At 34.5% G+C, this 18,522-nt stretch overlaps 2 protein-coding genes across 5 annotated transcripts; both read left to right on the top strand.

Annotated features, from left to right (window-relative positions):
* Nucleotides 1-3,684: 3,684 nt before the first annotated feature.
* LOC110640631 (DELLA protein GAIP) lies at nucleotides 3,685-5,328 on the top strand. Its single transcript, XM_021792005.2, has one exon. The coding sequence runs from the start codon at nucleotides 3,802-3,804 to the stop codon at nucleotides 5,125-5,127; it is 1,326 nt and encodes a 441-aa protein (XP_021647697.2). The 5' UTR covers nucleotides 3,685-3,801; the 3' UTR covers nucleotides 5,128-5,328.
* Nucleotides 5,329-5,583: 255 nt separating this feature from the next.
* On the top strand, nucleotides 5,584-16,497 carry LOC110640625 (MLO-like protein 4). 4 transcript variants are annotated; one of them, XM_058134807.1, is made up of 16 exons: nucleotides 5,584-5,746; nucleotides 5,934-6,282; nucleotides 11,312-11,369; nucleotides 11,634-11,860; nucleotides 11,945-12,061; nucleotides 12,448-12,508; nucleotides 12,780-12,871; nucleotides 13,391-13,465; nucleotides 14,142-14,227; nucleotides 14,540-14,589; nucleotides 14,685-14,725; nucleotides 14,810-14,980; nucleotides 15,070-15,105; nucleotides 15,232-15,299; nucleotides 15,581-15,641; nucleotides 15,852-16,497. In XM_058134807.1, exons 2-16 carry the CDS (start codon nucleotides 6,151-6,153, stop codon nucleotides 16,263-16,265), a joined length of 1,689 nt encoding a protein of 562 aa, XP_057990790.1. In that variant the 5' UTR covers nucleotides 5,584-5,746; nucleotides 5,934-6,150; the 3' UTR covers nucleotides 16,266-16,497. The 4 variants fall into 4 exon arrangements, with proteins under 4 accessions (XP_057990790.1, XP_057990792.1, XP_021647686.2 ...); XM_058134809.1 differs by lacking the exon at nucleotides 5,934-6,282; XM_021791994.2 differs by having other exon boundaries at nucleotides 5,584-6,282.
* Nucleotides 16,498-18,522: the final 2,025 nt, after the last annotated feature.

Here is an 18,522-nt window from a genome sequence, read left to right as displayed (position 1 = left end):
ATGTGTTTTTTTTTTTCAAAAAAATAATTTCTTTAAATTTTAATTTGGATATAATTTTATTTAAACTAATTTAGTTTTGAAAATGTAAAATAACTAAGTGCCTAAATTATATTTAGAATTTATGGTTCATCACTATTCAATTCAATTTGAGAATTTTAAAATTTATAAAAATATTTTAAAATTTGAAAATTTTTGAAATTAAATCTTTAAAACCATACCATAACAATAACATCATGACTATTGCAATAGTATAAATGTATAATTTAAATGATGTTAAATTAACTATTTTAACTAAAAGATTAAGCTCTTATTAAATAATAATAATAATAATAATAATTTAACTAAAATTTTTATTGCTAGTTAAATTTTTTTAAAATCCACTTTTACATTTGAAAAAATATTTCAATCAAAATTTGATAATATTAATTTTATTAAATAAAACTAAAAATTAGACAATTTTATGTTATAATAAATTAAAATTTAGTGATAACATCAAAATTTAATGTAAATTAAATTATCACATGTATAATTAATAATGTGATATTACTTTTTGTCTATTAATTTTTATTTTTAATTTTGTTTTTTAAATTTATTGAAAAATTAAAAAATTAGTTAAATAAAATTTTAACCTTGGGCCTCCTAAAGAGTAAATACTATGGACTTGGACAATAAAGGATTACAAAAAAATTAAAGCATATATTTTTGTGAAATAAGGCAAAAGGTAGCCCCTCTAATAGTGCACAAGCACAAATATATATAATTGTTGTTTTTTATATATAAATAAAATAATATGTATAATTATATTTATAATTAATGATGATAATAAAAAAGATTTAAAATAAAAAAAAAGATTAATATGTAAATGCTAGAGAAATAAAAAACCTTGATTAAATGAATGAAAATGAAAATTTTAATTAAGTGAGAGTAGCTAATTTTATTGAATTTGGAGTCGGCTATATTATTCGGTTGGCTAGCATCTAGTCTATCTTCAAATTTATTTTTTAGGAATGTTTTCTTTCCTTTCTTTGTGACTAAATATACAATAGATAAAAATAATATACAAACTCTTTCAATAATATAAATATAGTTAGAATAAAATATTTTGTATGAAAAATTTTAGTAAACACTCATTTCATTGGAGTTTTGTTGGATACTAATTACTATTTCAAAAGGTAAAATCTTTGTTTTTTAATAAACTCATTTATATGTTTCTTTTAACAATATAATTAGTCATATTTATTATAATGTCAATAACATAATAATATAATTATTTTTGTATAAATTTCATTCTCATTTATTATAGAAACAATTAAAATTCAGCTACATTTATGTGAGTCACACTATTTTCCATATGTAATCTAAGAAAGAAAGTAGGGGCAAAAATAAAAGAAAGTGTAAATGGAGAAAACCATTTATGAGACTTTGCTAGAATTAAAAGATGGATTGACATTTACAATAGGGGGTGTAATAGCACTTTCATTGTTCTTAGAAATAATAATAATAATTAAAATTTTGGCATGCTAGCTATATATTTTTTAAAATTCATTTTTACATTTTTTAAAAAATAATCTATCAAAATTAGATAATTTTATGTCATAATAAATTAAAATGAAATGATGACATTGAAATTTAATGATTAATTAAATAATCACATGTAAAATTAATAATTGTAAAGAAAATAGATCGGGTCTATAAGTGATATAGGGATAGCCAATCTAATTGTATTGATAATGAAAGAAGTAACACGTTCTTAATATACTTATATATTATTATTTATTATGCATACTTGAAATACTTATTCATTTATAATGATTGTGATTTTTTTTTTTAATTCACTTGTCAAACCATGTTAATATACACACTCTCTTAAGTACATACATGAATATCAAGAGCGTGAAGCATGTTGGTAAGTTTAATTTCACCCTAAAATCTAGTTCAAGGGAAAAAAATTTATCTAAATCTTATATATAGTATAAACACTTTATCTCAAACTAATATAAGATAACAATAACATATATAAAATATCATTTTTATGTTAAAATTCTTTTAAAGTGTAAGATTATTAAAATTTGAATTATTAAATTTCAATAATTATAAAACATATACAAAAGGTATTACTATTTCATCCTATTTTTATTTTTTGATAGTTCGTCTTTTGACTTAAAAAAGTTAATTTATAGACTGAAAATAAAAAAAAAATTGACATTTATGAACTTAATAATATTTAGGGTTAGAAAGATGGCAGCCAAACTATAAAGTAAATAATTTAATTTCAACAGCCCAAACCCATTCTTACAACAGCGCGGATAATGTGTGAAGGACTGGCCACTTCAACACACATAAAAACAAAGCAGGGGTGAGAATGTATTTTCACTGTTTATTAATAATATAAGCATGAATTTCCGTGGCTTGCCGCGACTAATTGATATATATTATATTTAACCATTCATGCCATAAAATATATAATAATAAAATCAATTACAATTTGTATATTAAAATCAAGTGATGGCATTGAAATTTAATACAGTGAGCTGAAATTTTAAAAAAATAGGAGGGTAAAAACGCACTTTTACTATTCTTAGGATAGTAAAAGTATAAAAATATAATAATGAGTTACAATACCCGCATAAATGAAAACTTATATCTATTTTAAATAAAATTATTATTTATAATTTATTATAAAAATTATTTAATTATTTTTATTTATTACACACATAAAATGTATTAATACATAGTTTGGCAAAAAAATTATATTTGCTATAATTTTATAAATTAATATAGTAAAATAAATAATTAGAAGTAAATTTCTATTAAAAAATCTGTCTCAATTATCATATTTATTATACTTTTTTTATACTTTTCTTAAATATATATATATATATATATATATATATATATATATATATATATATATATATATTGATTGAGATAAATGTAATTATTTAATAGTTAAAAATATTAAAATAAGATAAAATTTAAAAAAATATTATTATAATAAAAAATCATATGAGAAATTGGGAGAATTCAACTTATTGAAATAAGAAGAAAAATAAAAAAAAAACTAATAAAAAAATTTACAATATGTATAAGTGCAATTAATGGTAAATGCTCTATATAATTTTTTACATGTAAAATTAATTTTGTAATATTATAATTTTCATTATCCTTTAATAATAATAAGAGTATAGATTATATTTAATTTATTATAAATTAAGATATTATATTTTCTAAATTCATATTGTTAAATTATTTATTTATAAAAAAATATTAAAGAAAATTTTAGAAAAACTAAAACTAAAATAAACATATAATAGAAACAAATCAATAGGAATAAAGATTAATATTATAAAAAAAAAATTGATCGCAATATTGGAGCTTTTAAAAGAAATAGCGTGGCACTGGGAGAGAGACACTGCCAACTCTTCATATTTCACTGTTATAATATAAAGAAATAAAGTCATTTGAATTATTTTAATAAAATTAATAATAATTATCATAAATAAAGCAGTAAAATAAAAATATTCAGGTGCCATGTGGACGAAGCACAGCACACCAAACTTAGATTGGAAAAAGTCACAGGGGTAAAATGGTCTCTTTGGTGTCTCATTTATGAAATTGGTCCTATTATAATTGTTTATATATATATATATATATATATATATATATATATATATTGGTTGGGTGTATAATGAAGACCTAGTCATCAAACATCCTCCTCTTCTTCTCTTTCTCCACCACCACCGCAGCCGCAGTAGGGCAACGACTCTCTGTGGTAAGTAGTAACATAAAGAATCTTCTGAGATGCATTGGGTTTTTCAGCAATCTTTATCTCCGGATGGTGCCCCTACATCGCCTTCAACCACATCTTCTAGTTACACTGATTATACCCAACCTTATCAATCCGATTCCTCCTCCTCTTCTGGAGAGTCTCGGCCCTTTAAAACCTCTTACACAGACCACCCATCTCCAGCATTATCATCATCGTGTTCATCATCATCTACGGTTGGTGGCTCCTTTGCCCTTCAAGGAAACAGTAATAGCCGACTCTTTCATCTCCTAATAGCCTGTGCTGAGGCGGGTGAAGAAAAGAATTTCAATCTTGCAGAAGCCATGGTCAAAGAAATCCGTTCCTTAGCAAACTCTCAAGCCGGGGTGATATGTAAGATCGCCATGCTATTTGCCGAGGCTTTAGATTACAAAATCTGCGGAATCGGCCACCAGTTTAACCAACCTTATTCGATTCTTCTTGAGAAAGAGTTCTGTGAATTCCCTTTTGTCAGATTCGCTCATTTCACAGCTAATCAAGCAATTCTTGAAGCCTTTGCAGGTAAAACACGAGTCCACATTATTGACTTCTCCATAAATCAGGGTCTGCAGTGGCCTGCTTTGATGCAAGCTTTTGCCCTTAGATCTGGTGGACCACCTATTTTTCGGTTAACGGGGATCGGACCTCCGGTTAGTGATGGCTCTGAGTATCATAAAAGAATAGGCTGGAATTTGGGTCAGTTGGCAGAGACGATTGGCGTTCAGTTTGAGTATAGAGGGTTTACAGCTGAGAGTTTAGATGATCTTGATGCTATTATGCTTCAAGTCAATCCCATTGAGTTTGGGTCAGTTGCTGTTAACTCGATCTTTGAGTTGCATAAATTGTTGGGCAGACCTGGAGCTATTGACAAGGTTCTGTCAATGGTGAAACAAATGAAGCCTGAGATTTTTACCATAGCTGAGCAAGAAGCTGACACTAACAATCCAATTTTCTTGGACCGCTTCACTAAGTCTTTGCATTATTACTTGGCAATGTATGAATCGTTGGAGGTTTCGGCAATAACCCAAGACAAGCTAGAGTCAGAGATCTACTTGGGGATGCAGATTTTCAATACCGTGGCCTGTGAAGGGTTTAATAGAATTGAGAGATATGAGAAGCTGGCTCGGTGGCGCACTCGATTAGGGTCTGCAGGGTTTGTGCCGATTGATCTTGGGTCAAATGGGTTGAAGCAGGCAGGATTGTTGTTGTCTCTAATTGCTGGTAATGAAGGGTATACACTGGAGGAGGATAATGGATGTCTGATGTTGGGCTGTCATACTGTCCCGCTAATTGCTACCTCCGCTTGGCGGCCTGGCAACTGATGTGTAGGGTGTGTTATTGAGTAAAATGACGCAGTTGACTCATCTGCACTCTTAATTCATATGAACTCCAGATGTTAAGCAATAAAACCTCGTGATTCATCTACTGTCCACGACGATTCAGATGCGTCAAGCACTTCTCTTTCATCACTTTCTAGTACTGTACTGTTTGGTAATATAAGAAGTTTAGCGTTTCAATCTAAACATGTCTGCGAGCTGTAAGCTTCAAATAGTACTTCACTTGTATTTTTTTTTTTCATTTCTCATTCTTGAAAAGTTTGGTAAGCAATTGGTTTGCTTTCAATGGAGTTCACATGCCAAGATAGAGATCCACCAACCCAAATCTTATAGTAAAATCCAAAAGGAGACCGGTAAGATTTTCCAAAAATTTCTAAAGCAATCACAAGGGAGAAGAAAGAAAGTGATGCAGCCTCTATGTGGGTAGGGTTGCATTCGGTGAAGACCGAAAGCAATTTTCCAAAAATTTCAAAAGCAATCACAAGGGAGAAGAAAGAAAGTGATGCAGCCTCTATGTGGGTAGGGTTGCATTCGGTGAAGACCGAAAGCATATGAATGAGGGAAGAGAAAGTGAAGTGTCGCAGCGATTTCCATGCTAGTAAAAGTGGGTTTGCTTTCTAAATCTCCAACAAATATCAAATAAACAATTAATAAACTGAAACCCATCCGTAGACCTTGCATGTTCTCTATGCAATTCAACCCTCACTAAAACAAATAGTAATATTAGTTTAATGTTCAATTTTCAACAACATAATTGATCCATTTGTTTTGCTTCCTTCCTCATGTCCTAGATCCTGCACTGTCGCTCACTGTCACGCACTTCCACTTTTCTTTTGAAAATTCCGTGTTTTCTCAAGAAAGTGGTGCAGAAGTTAAAAGTTGGGGGCTTTCAGCTACTTAAACCTTTCTGGAGAAAGTACAGAGTTTTCCCCACGAAAGTGATCAAGAAGTTAAAAGTGGGAGCTTTTTCTTTGTTCTTGTGGTTGTTGCTTTTTTATGATTTGAGAAATGGCAGAGCAAGTGTTAGTGAGACCAGGGAGGTCTTTGGCTGAGACTCCTACTTACTCTGTAGCTACAGTGATTACTGTCTTGGTTTTCGTGTGCTTCATCGTTGAACGCTCTATCTACAGATTTGGAAAGGTAAATAAAATCCAATTTTGTTTTTTGTAGGAAGTCCAGGGTGGTGGTCGTCGTGCATGTAGAAGCATTTAGCATTGTTTTAATAAGTTTCAGAAAGTTGAAGAGGACAGCAGTTCTGACAGAATGCTTTTCTTTGTTTGGTTCCTAATAAAATGCCGGAAAATGTAACACGTTGTGTTTGGAATCACTGTTAATTAATTGTTCGGGGGGGGGGGGGGGGGTTTTAAGGGGGATAGCCCGTTATCCCTCGAGGATTGGCCAAACCCAGCCAAGCCGTAAGCTATGAAATGGTGTAAGGGCACAATTGATGAGAAAGAGAAGTTTGGCGGACACTTTTATAAATATGGGAAAGTGCAGGGGGGTGTGACCACTGAGACATACTGATGTCTCCTCCTACCAGAGGTCACTATGTTCCTAATGCTCTTTAGGGGGGTGTGACTGGTTGGCCACTGGTGAGCACGATCGGGCCCAGCTAGTTGCCGAATTTGGTGTCAAGCTCTCCACCATCCCCGGGGTCACTGGCGCAAGGGCGTGACTCTAAGTGAGCTCCCTACGTACTCATTGTACTAGGCGGCGGGCATCGTACTCTCGAGAGATAGGAGCTCGGTGTCTCCATGAAGAAGGAGCTTCATGGACTAGTGCGCGTCTCTCTTAGGCTCGAGGTTTCTATATAAGGTCAACGATGCTGCTCGGTATAAGGGCCAATGATGCTACTCGGTATAGGGGAACAATATTATAGATTGGCTTTGGGTTCAGCCATACGGTCGGATGTTGCTTATTGCCTTACTTTCGGAGGATGCTTGTGGATGTACACGATGAAGGGTGACATCGTGCTACAAGGAACATCGATGCTCAGTTACTGGGCTAGATACGTGAAAGACCCTCGATAAGGATATTGAAAATCCTCTTTAAGGAGGAAGACCCTTGAAAACGAGTAGGCTGGCCTAGATTGGGTGGAAGTCTAGGCGCCGCACGGGACTACTGTCCGAGCTAAGAAGTGGCCTCGTGACAGTTGGTATCAGAACAAGGTTAGTGCTCGAGATGGATAATAATCCATACCTCTCTTGAGAAACCTTCGATTGTGTGATGCACACGAGATACAAAAATAATGAGAAACGATGGAAAGCGATGGTTGTTAAATAAAACGATGAAAGCCAATCGTGTGTTCACCTTGAGAAAGGGTGAGCGGAGGATACAACCCCAAAATGGGGAAGGGGCATGATGTCCTTATTAGAAACATATTGTGGCATGCACAACGTATAAGTGATATGTTGGGCAAATGAGTATTCTTGATGTTGGTGAGTCCTGAAGAGGTGGTATGCGAGTGCAGTACACCAATTGGGGATTATCAATACAAAGGATGCTAGCGTGGGCAAAAGGGGTGCGAAATTGGCAAATGACATTTGCCAAGCAAGTAACATTATTTGAGACTTTGGTCGGACAAAAATGAGACGATCGATATTGAGAAAACATTAGAAGATATGGGGCAACTGGTAGCCCTAAAGCCATTGAAACGGTGAACAACCCTTATCGGGTGATGAGATAATACTCGGGATTGCTTAAAAGACTATGAAAGTCTTTCGAGATATGGGGTGTGCTAACCCCAAGAGATTAAGAAACCGATGGCTTATCTCAATGAGATGATGTCTGACCCTAGTTGGGTTAAAGGCTGAAATTCGGGAGCTACTTGTTGGCTATGAAAGCCTTCAAAATACCTTAACATATTTTGTGTGGCTAAAGAGATGGAAAATTCGAGATAGCTTAATGGTTATGAGAACCTTCAGAATGATGGGTTGAAATACGCTAATCGGTATGGAGACAGTTGTTTTCTCCTTGGAGAATGCCCATTGCGGTTGGCTGCTATAACCTTCAAATGAAGGATGAAACATGTATAGAGTCCCTCGAGATAAGAATGTTGCTATCCTATGGATAACATAGAAAGTGAAACTGTTGCTAGAGTGCAACGTGAGACGGGACGGCCGTTGCATGCCATTGATGGCAAGTTCGGTTTAAGTGTGGGTTCTATCGAATCCCACTTAATTACGAGGCGATAGATGCTAAGAGCGGCTGAAGTAAAATTCAGCTATGAGATAAATTCGGAAAAGGGACAGGTGGATCCCAAATCATGCTGCATAGAAATTGAGTTGGCTTACGATAAGCCTAGAAAGGGTATAAAACCCCGGGTCCAATTTCGGAGGTATCGAGTTGGCTTGTGGTAACACAAGAAAGGGCGGAGGCTCAATTGTGCATGCAAGCACTATGAAGTTGCGTTGGCAAACGGTAGCCTGAACATTCATACCAAACTCAAAGTTTCGGATGCCTAATACTGGTAACTAGGTCATAATGCTAATGGTAGTAGCGTATATGAGAAAAGCTTGCCAGAACAATCTTAAAATACGAGATGGCGCTGTTGAGAGCCACATTGTGATAAAAGTGGCGATACCACGTGTGGGAGGACTACACGCCTTATTAGATATAGTCTTTTGAGGAGAGGGTAATTACTCCCCAATGAATTGGGTGTGCCAATAGAGCTTGAGGCCACCTTGAATACCTATGAAGTGAGAATACATAGAGATGATGAAGCACTTGTCAAGAGATATTGAGTTATGGGCAAACGAATGATCTTGGGATCACAATTGTGATGATAGTGGTGTCAAATAGAGTTCTAGACATCTGTGGGAAATCTAAGCAATTGTGATGGCCAAGCATTTAGATTGCGATAACGAGATGAGCTTGATGACTGTGGCAGTCGTGTATATGTGTTTTTCACCGAGGAAACAAAAATAAGAAGCATGTGGGATAAGAGAAGTCCCTCGAGGCAATCTTGTGGAAATTTTGCAGGTGGAGAGTGCAATCATAAGCAATATGGTATCCCTTCGAGGTGTCAACCACATTCCAAGTGGAAGATGAGAAGTAGTAAAAAGGTGGAGACCTCAAGAGAACATGAATGCAAAGCTCACTTGCTGTGCTCAAGACGAATTAAAGCCAAACAAGAAGAGAACAAAGCGAGCGGAAGCAATTGGTAGCCGAGAATTGCTTATCGTCGATAAGCGGTAGCATCAAGAGATGGATATACAAACAATGGGTGTGCAGTAAGCAAATGAGGGCAAAACTAGCATGAGCAATGAGTCCCACGAGCATAATGTGAGTTCCCGAGAGGAACGTGGCAATACACGAAATCGGTAATGTGTCAGTTTCTCTATTCATTTATATGATGACTATGTTGTTCATTGGCAACTATAATATTATAGCATAGCTTTGAAATCGAATACTATTACTTCCGTATGCTTGAGTTCATGTATAACACTATTGTTTTGTATTGTGATTACTTTGCGAGGTACTTATGATGGTGTGACCATAAGGCAAAGCCACAAGAATGAATTAGAGACGGCCCAATGATATTCATGCGGAGGCGTGTTAAGCACAATACAGAGAAATGAAGCATCGGAAGAATCATCACGACATGAGATATAAAGAATTAAGTGGGGGAGTATGCAGAGGATTGAACAGATCCATCAAAAGTGAGAACTCGCTGGAATGCGATGCCACGGCAACAACAGCAGTAGTCGACAGGGTTGTCGAGTATCTATATGGGGGAGAAGGTCACAATGAAGAATATGACACTTCTATCATTGATTGAGAGGGGCAACCATGCCACCATCCTAACATGAAGATGATATGAAGAAGGTGTAAGAAGATACACACAAGTTCATATAAAGATACATAAGGGAATCATGAGATTAATATGTCAGAACCAGACACGATGAAAGATTTGAAGAGGCACAAGATGTTTGGGGAGAGCTTTGCTCAACATGATGAATAACATGAACAGACACATTTGGGAGAGCTTTGTTCAATATAGTGAATAACATGGAGAGGCACAAGATGTTCAGGAGAGCATTGTTCAATAGGAGGTGTTCGGGGTAAATCGATGAGGACATCGATTGTCTAAGTGGGGGAGAATGTAAGGGGGACAACCCGTTTTCCCTCGAGGATTAGCCAAACCCAGCCAAGCCGTAGGCCTATGAAATGGTGTAAGGGCACAATTGATGAGAATGAGAAGTTTGGCGGACGCTTTTATAAATATGGGAAAGTGTAGGGGGGTGTGACCACTGAGACATACTGATGTCTCCTCCTGCCAGAGGTCACTATGTTCCTAATGCTCTTTAGGGGGGTGTGACTAGTTGGCCACTGGTGAGCACGGTCGGGCCCAGCTAGTTGCTGAATTTGGTGTCAAGCTCTCCACCATCCCCGGGGTCACTGGCGCAAGGGCGTGACTCTAAGTGAGCTCCCTACGTACTCATTGTACTAGGCGGTGGGCATCGTGCTCTCGAGAGATAGGAGCTCGGTGTCTCCATGAAGAAGGAGCTTCATGGACACTACAAGGCCGAGGGGCTTGTAGTGCGCGTCTCTCCTAGGCCCGAGGTTTCTATATAAGGTCAACGATGCTGCTCGGTATAAGGGCCAATAATGCTACTCGGTATAGGAGAACAATATTATAGATTGGCTTTGGGTTCAGCCATACGGTCGGATGTTGCTTATTGCCTTGCTTTCGGAGGATGCTTGTGGATGTACACGATGAAGGGTGACATCGTGCTACAAGGAACATCGATGCTCAGTTACTGGGCTAGATACGTGAAAGACCCTCGATAAGGATATTGGAAATCCTCTTTAAGGAGGAAGACCCTTGAAAACGAGTAGGTTGGCCTAGATTGGGTGGAAGTCTAGGCGCCGCACGGGACTACTGTCCGAGCTAGGAAGTGGCCTCGTGACAGGGGGGGGGGGGGGCACGTGAATTCATACAAGTTTCATACGTTACAGAGCAGAGCAAATATCGTGACAATGGCCTGTTTGGTTGCTAGGAGTTGGGACCCATAAAGCTTTTTGCGCCTTTTGGCTGGGAATTTAGAAATTTTGTTACATTCCTCTGTTTAATTGCCCAGGCTTTTTTTTTTTTTAATGCGTGTGTGTGCGTGTATAGACAACTGGTTTTGGAAAAATGTATAATTTTTAAGCTTTCTCTGTACAGTGGTTGAAGAAGACTAGGAGGAATGCTTTGTTTGCTTCTTTAGAGAAAATCAAGGAAGGTGAGCATTTTAATTCATTGATGAAAATTATCATGTCATGCCTGCTGAACAAGAATTAAAAGAATCTTAGCAGTTTTGAGTTTTTTAATATATGGGTTTAGTTTCTTCATTTGATCAGTTTTTGATATATACATGTTTTCGCATATTCATTTATATAAATGTTATAATTTGAGAGTTGGAACATTAGAGTACCACTACTGCTATAGGGATTTGGGTTTTAATCTCCATCATTTTTTTTTCTGCCTTCCCTTCTCTTCTTGCTAGAGTTGATGCTGCTTGGGCTTATATCTTTGTTGTTGGCGCAATGGGCAAGATGGATATCTGAGATTTGTGTAACTTCATCTCTTTTCAGCAGTAAATTCTATCTCTGTTCAAAGGAGGATTATGACCTTGCTAAACATGTCTTATTTGAAAGTTCATCATCTTTTCTGAATAAGACTGGTATTCCTCCAAAAGGGATAACAATTTCAACGTCTCATCAATGTGGAGAGGTAAATTGCTTCCCTTTCTGTTTGGACATCACGAGATACCATGGTGGGTGAACTAGCAGTAACTATTATGATGTGTTATTGCAGGGTCGCGAACCCTTTGTTTCATTGGAGGGTCTTGTGCAGCTCCACCGGTTTTTGTTTGTTCTTGGTATCACTCATGTTCTTTATAGCTTTTTGGCTGTTGGTCTGGCCATGGGCAAGGTAAATTTTCATATGAAAATTATATTTATTTCATATGAATAAATGGCCCCCACTCACTAATTTCTAGCTCTGCCACTATTCATATCTCTAAGGTTTGCTAAAGACAGACATGCCCATAATTCTAACTGTTAAACCTACTTTGCTGTCCTCCATAAACTCTTGTGGCCCTGTTGATGCAATTGAATACTCTTTGGAAATTACACGTTGTTGTTTAATGAAATTATTATTTTCATTGGGGTTCGGGATCATGACTTCTTTCTAGGCCCATATCATTTGTTATGTTTATTTAAAAGCTATGCTGTTATGAATTTAAATTATGCAATGTGTATTCTTTCCTGAATTAGTGCAGATGTTTATATCTTTTTCTCCAATTTCTTTATTCCTAGATTTACAGTTGGAGGAAATGGGAAAACCAGGCCAGCTTAGTGGCTGATGGGAGTTTGCAAGGTACACAATTGAAATGGCACAAAATTTAAAGGCTAAACTGCTAATTATACAGGATAAGGAATTGCAACAAATATAAGGCGAGTAACCTTCAGATGAAGTTGCAGTATTATGAAGCAAAAGAATACCTGGCTTATTATTATGAACTTTAATTCTTTATGTATAGTTTCTGAAAAAATTGAGTTTTGCAATGTTTTTATTGTTTTCTATGTAGTATTTTTATATGGTAAATCTTTTATTACGTTAGCTTTCCTACTTTTGATCTTTTTTATAGCAAAGAAAAACAAGGTAATGAGGCGACAGTCAACCTTTGTTTTCCACCACGCATCTCATCCGTGGAGCAGAAGTCGCATTCTCATTTGGATGGTGAGTTTCTTTCTTTGTTTCTTTTCACACACGCACACACACATATATGTATGTATATATTGATTGGCGACGCTTTCATAGAGTTAGAAATGTTCTAATTTGTGTCTTAGCAACTGAGATGACACATTGTTCAGCAGGACAGAGGCAGGTTTTCAGCATTCAGAACTGAAATATGCATTTATCTGTAGCTGATAATTTAACACTCTATTTAGAAATTAGAACCTCTCCTTGTAGCTGACAATTTAACACTCTATTTAGAAATTAGAACCTCTTCTTGTCTCAGCAATTTCCAAGTAACTTCAGTAGCCACGTAAACTATAGATAACAGTGATGTCAACTTCCTACAGAAAATCTAGCTTCTCAAGTTAAATGATACCTTACTAAGAAACAGGATTGAAGATGTGGATAATTTTCAGAGTAATGATTTACTAATTGATGCTTTTTTTATGTTATTATTCAATGTTTTCTTAACTTGAACTGATTCAATATTTTAATTAAGAAAGCAGTTCATTTCTGCAGCTTTGCTTCCTGCGACAATTTAAGAGTTCTATAAAGAAATCAGACTACTTGGCACTGCGATTGGGTTTCATCACTGTGGGTATCTAACTTATATTGATATTTGATGTGATCTTCTCTTTTGGGCCATTTTTTCACAGACGTCAAAATGAACAATGTCCTTCTTAACTATTTGTTCTAGTTCAAAAATTCACTTCCAACTTTTCCAAGATAACACATATACTTCTTGAAAGAATCTTTTGCTTATGTACTGCATTGTAACTAGCTGAAAGAAGTTTACTTCTTAATTATGATCTTAGATGAACAGAAAAAGAACCGCATTTATATTTTACTTCTTAATTATGATCTTAGATGAACAGAAAAAGAACCGCATTTATATTAAGTACAAAAACACTGAGCTACAACCTTATTGCTGCCTCTCTTAGTTCATAAATAGGTTACTGCAAATATTTGTTTTTACATTTAAATGCAACATCAGGGTCCTAAATGCTAATTTCAGAAGTTGTAGTTTGCATATTGTGTAGATGAAATTCTTTTAATTTTGATATCTCATGCTCAGTGCATTGATAGTCTAAATTATGCTTTTGGACTGTTGGAAATGCCACAGTGCTTCAACATAATCCAGTTTATTCAATAACTCTATGTGATCTTTATTCTGTTTTTTTTTCCACTGATTTTCATCTGTTTTTCTATCTTATTTCAACTATCTCTTTCTGATATTATGTTGTATTTTTTCATGCTTTCCACTTTTCAGAAGCACGAATTGCCACTTTCTTACAATTTCCATAAATACATGGTCCGGAGTATGGAAGATGAATTTCATGGCATTTTGGGGATTAGGTATGCATTCAACCTACATGAAGTATTTTACTTTTGTTGCCTCGATGTCTGAAGATCTTAGATGCTTAGTTCTTTATGATCAGCATATGTTTCTTGATATTCATCCAAAAAGTTTCTTGATCTTAGATGCCTGTTGCATTTTTTTAATAGTTAAATACTTTTCTCTCTGCTATCTAATTGTCCAGAGACTCGAAAATTGTAAGATTTCCCAGTAAAAACTACATAATCTTAATTTATTTAGGGTATAAAAGTAATAGTTTCAGTTTTAAGTGGGCAAATGCACAATAACTAAATCATTTTTCAATTTTGTAGCTGGCCACTTTGGGTTTATGCAATAGTGTGCATCTTCATAAATATTCATGGTAAGCTGCCATTTTCAGAATGGAAAAGAAAGAGATTGTCCTTTACATTCTTAAGCTCTACTTCTTGGGATGGTGAATTTGTCTAAATTTTGCAGGTTTAAATATCTACTTTTGGCTCTCTTTCATCCCTGCCATTGTAAGTATACTAGCCCATTTGGTCATTTTACTAATATAACAAGACAGTTACTTATTTCTTGCTTGATTGTTTTGTATGTCAAAGCTTGTCATGTTAGTTGGGACAAAACTTCAGCATGTTGTTTCCACATTAGCACTTGAAATTGTGGAACAAACAGGTCCATCTGTTGGGACTCAACTGAAGCCCCGGGATGATCTGTTTTGGTTTGGAAAACCTGAGATACTGTTAAGGCTGATACAGTTTATCATTTTTCAGGTGATGATGTTATGCATTTCTTATGTGTCAAACACACAGTTCATCTAAATTATTTGTGTGCAGTCCTTAATACTTTCTTTTTTGTGCAGAATGCCTTCGAGATGGCGACATTCATTTGGTCTTTGGTAAGAACAAGTCCTCTTTATGTGTTTGTGAATATTTTAATTGTAATTTTTGTTACTGTAGTTTATTTCATTTCACTTATGAACAAATGCAATTGTATTGAATTATGTAATTGCCTTAATGTTTAGTGGGGATTTAAGGAAAGATTGTGCTTCATGAAAAACCATACGATGGTAGTTATTCGGCTAGCTTCTGGGTATGTTTCCATGGAACTTCTTGCAAATTTGGCACTTCCACGAAACCCCACTTGTTTTGAATTTATCTATAGCATCATCTAATGGTTTGATCTTGTCTCGATATCAATCCATTACAAACAAAGCCACTAAAAGAACAATAGCATGTGATTTATATTGCCTTTTGCTTGTAACTTTTTACTTAATTGCAAAAATTTCCTGGCCTAATTTTGGCTGTCAGAAACCATCCTACCCTTTTTTTTTTGGGTCTGCAGTAACCATTTTATTATATTGGCGAATGCAGGATTCTTGTTCAGTTCTGGTGTAGCTATAGCACAGTGCCTCTGAACATAATTGTTACTCAGGTTAGGCTAAAAACTTCGGAAATAACATTGCCATTGCCTACCTAATGAGCTTCTAACATTAGCATCCATCTCTTCTCGGGCAATTCGCGTGAAGCAGGCGATGTTTCAAGACTATTATGTTACATTAACTGCATTTTATAAAGCTTAACCAAGTCATAGCGACTATAGTTACCTGACATGCTAAAATTTTCTGACCCCTGGTGACTCCAGATGGGATCGCAGTGGAAGAAAGCCTTAGTTGCTGAGAGTGTGAGAGAATCTCTTCACAGCTGGTGTAAGAGAGTGAAGGAAAGGTCTAAACGGCAAACTGCGCATTCAGTGGCTACAAGATCAGTCTGTTCACTTGATACAACAATTGATGAAGGAGATGAAATTACAGTTGCATCAGGCACTATATCTCGGTCATCTTCATTTGGCTCACTGAATGAGGTAACCATAGCACCTCCTGAACAAGCAGGAGACGCTGAAACTTCAAACCCTCACCACATTGATCTTTCTGCGCGGATTGAAGAGTACTTAAATGACAGTACATCACATCCTCCTATCATTGAAGAAGATGATAATGCAGGCATCAGAGAGGAACCAAAAGTTGAGACTCTATTCGAATTGTTTCAAAGGACTTGAGTAGATTTTCATATGAACTCTAGTTTTTTTTTTTTTTCTTGGCTTAATGGTGCCATCTTCTGTATGAAAACACGAAAGCTACGTCAATTTTAGCTTAAAGCTATACCTTATTACCTCAGTTGAGATGCTTCTTCCTACACTTATGGAAGCTGTTCTTTAGTTTAATACAGTAATCTTGATAAACCAAAATCTTAATGGTTATCTATACACATATATTTTCCTTTGTTTTGTATAGTCAAGATTGAAGCAAGAATAATTAAAACTTCATTCATTTATCATTTAGAGATTCAGATTTCATTTATGGGGATGGCAATTGGCATCATGCTCGAATTTGATTAATATTTTCATTAAGTTAATTTATCCAAACTCAATTGAAAAAATACTTAAATCCTTTTAATTTTATATATTTTAATTAATAAATAAATAAAATATTTTTTATTAATAATTTATATTTTAAAAATCTAATAATTTTATAAAATGTTTAAATTTTATTATTTAAAATATAATATATAAAATTTATAAATATTATTGTAAAAAATTTATATTTATATTTACTTAATTATTTATATAAACGGTTCGAGTAATGAAAATTTAGTATGCTAATTATAATAGTTTTAATTTATTATTATATATTATAAATTTATTTATTAAAAATAAATTATAAATGAGAAATATAAATCTTAAACATAATTTTAATAATACATCTACATAATTTTGTTAAAATTATCATATTTAAATATATAAAAACATAGAAATATTGAGTTTCAAGATTAAAAAAATTACTTTTTTAAAAATATTATTTTAAATATTAATAAAAAACTATTTTATTATTTTAATATTTTTACAATTAAAATATATTAAATTTAATTTATAATATTTTCACTATTTAAAAAAAAAACTTTTCTTAACAATAATTTTAAATTTCTAACAGTAATATTAAACAAAATTTTAATTTCAATGCCTCTGATCTTGGCAAATTTTCAGATTTTCATTAAAAATGACAATCTCAATTGCCACTAGTGCTCCTAGCTATTAATATAAGCCTTTGATTAATAAAATGTAATTCAAACTCCAAAATTTACACTATGCATGTGAAACATAATGATTAACCACATCATAGAGCTAAGATGGAATTACAAAATTAATTATTAATTGTAGCTGTAAAAATATCAATTTTTAAAATTATATAAAAATATATTAATGTATTTTCATCAATTAAAAAGTGATTAATTATATGATTTAGCACTGTCCATATATATATATATATATATATATATATATATATATATATATATATTAGAAAAAATTATAGTCCATATGCATTTAGGCCTAATGGCCAGATATGTCTCAGCATAGAAACATAAGCTCAGGTTCTAAACAAATAAACCTAAGTGCTAAGCCAAACAGAGCCAAAGTTAAAATTGAATCAAATCGAAAATCCTAGCTGAGTCGAGTCAAGTGCTGGAAAACAAAATCCAAGGAAACACTAGAGCAACAATGCTGCACACTTGCACCAGACGTCTTCTACCAGGCGGGAGATCAAATCACTTCGAAGCATAGTATCGGAGTTCTGCATGGCTCAATCGTCATGATCAAAGAAACCCCCAACACACAGTACTGTAAGATTTGACAAAAACACTTGAGCTCCAAAATCCAATAGCAAGTTGATAAGATCATGAAGGCCAAGCATAGGAGGACTCATTGGGGCAGACCATGGAGGACTAGCTATCATGACCTTGGGATCTATCTTCCTCAAAAACCACCAGACGAAGCACAACTCAGAACCAATACTAGAAAGATTTGGGAAATGAGGCAGATCTTCTAGTCAATTCGTAACCAATGAGTCATCAGCTTCAAATGTGTCTTTATCGACAGACCTCAAAAATACCTTCCTTTCCATAGCCTTATCAAACCATATATATATATATATAACAAATTAAAAGAAAACTCTCTCTTGAAGCTCGATCTACTAACCCAAAAAATTATATTTATAGCCCACCTGGCAATGGAGAGAGCTAACCCACTAGCAAGCAGAGAAGGCAAGAGCCTCCCCCACCCAATGGGGCAAGGGAGGCCGCTTGAACAATAGTAACAAATAGAAACTAAACTTTCAGAAAATAACTCAAAATCCACAGAGAAATTTCTCTCTAAAAGTCAGAGAGAGAGAGAGAGAGAGCCATGCCCAAGATGGGTGTGAGTTATCCATCATCTTATTTTGACAACCACAAAATATGCGTTTTGCATTCAGGTTGGAAGG

This window comes from Hevea brasiliensis, chromosome 14 (genome assembly GCF_030052815.1).
Source record: "Hevea brasiliensis isolate MT/VB/25A 57/8 chromosome 14, ASM3005281v1, whole genome shotgun sequence".
In the NCBI taxonomy this organism is placed as follows: Eukaryota; Viridiplantae; Streptophyta; class Magnoliopsida; order Malpighiales; family Euphorbiaceae; genus Hevea; species Hevea brasiliensis.
This window is presented reverse-complemented; position numbering and strand designations above follow the sequence as displayed.

Bases quoted from the DNA above. Each gene is read 5' to 3' on its own strand.
- LOC110640631 (XM_021792005.2), top strand. From the start codon at position 3,802: ATGCATTGGGTTTTTCAGCAATCTTTATCTCCGGATGGTGCCCCTACA.
- LOC110640625 (XM_058134807.1), top strand. From the start codon at position 6,151: ATGGCAGAGCAAGTGTTAGTGAGACCAGGGAGGTCTTTGGCTGAGACT. The intron at 13,466-14,141 runs GTGGGTATCTAA...TCCACTTTTCAG, and splicing joins TGCGATTGGGTTTCATCACT to AAGCACGAATTGCCACTTTC. The intron at 15,106-15,231 runs GTAAGAACAAGT...CTTAATGTTTAG, and splicing joins CGACATTCATTTGGTCTTTG to TGGGGATTTAAGGAAAGATT.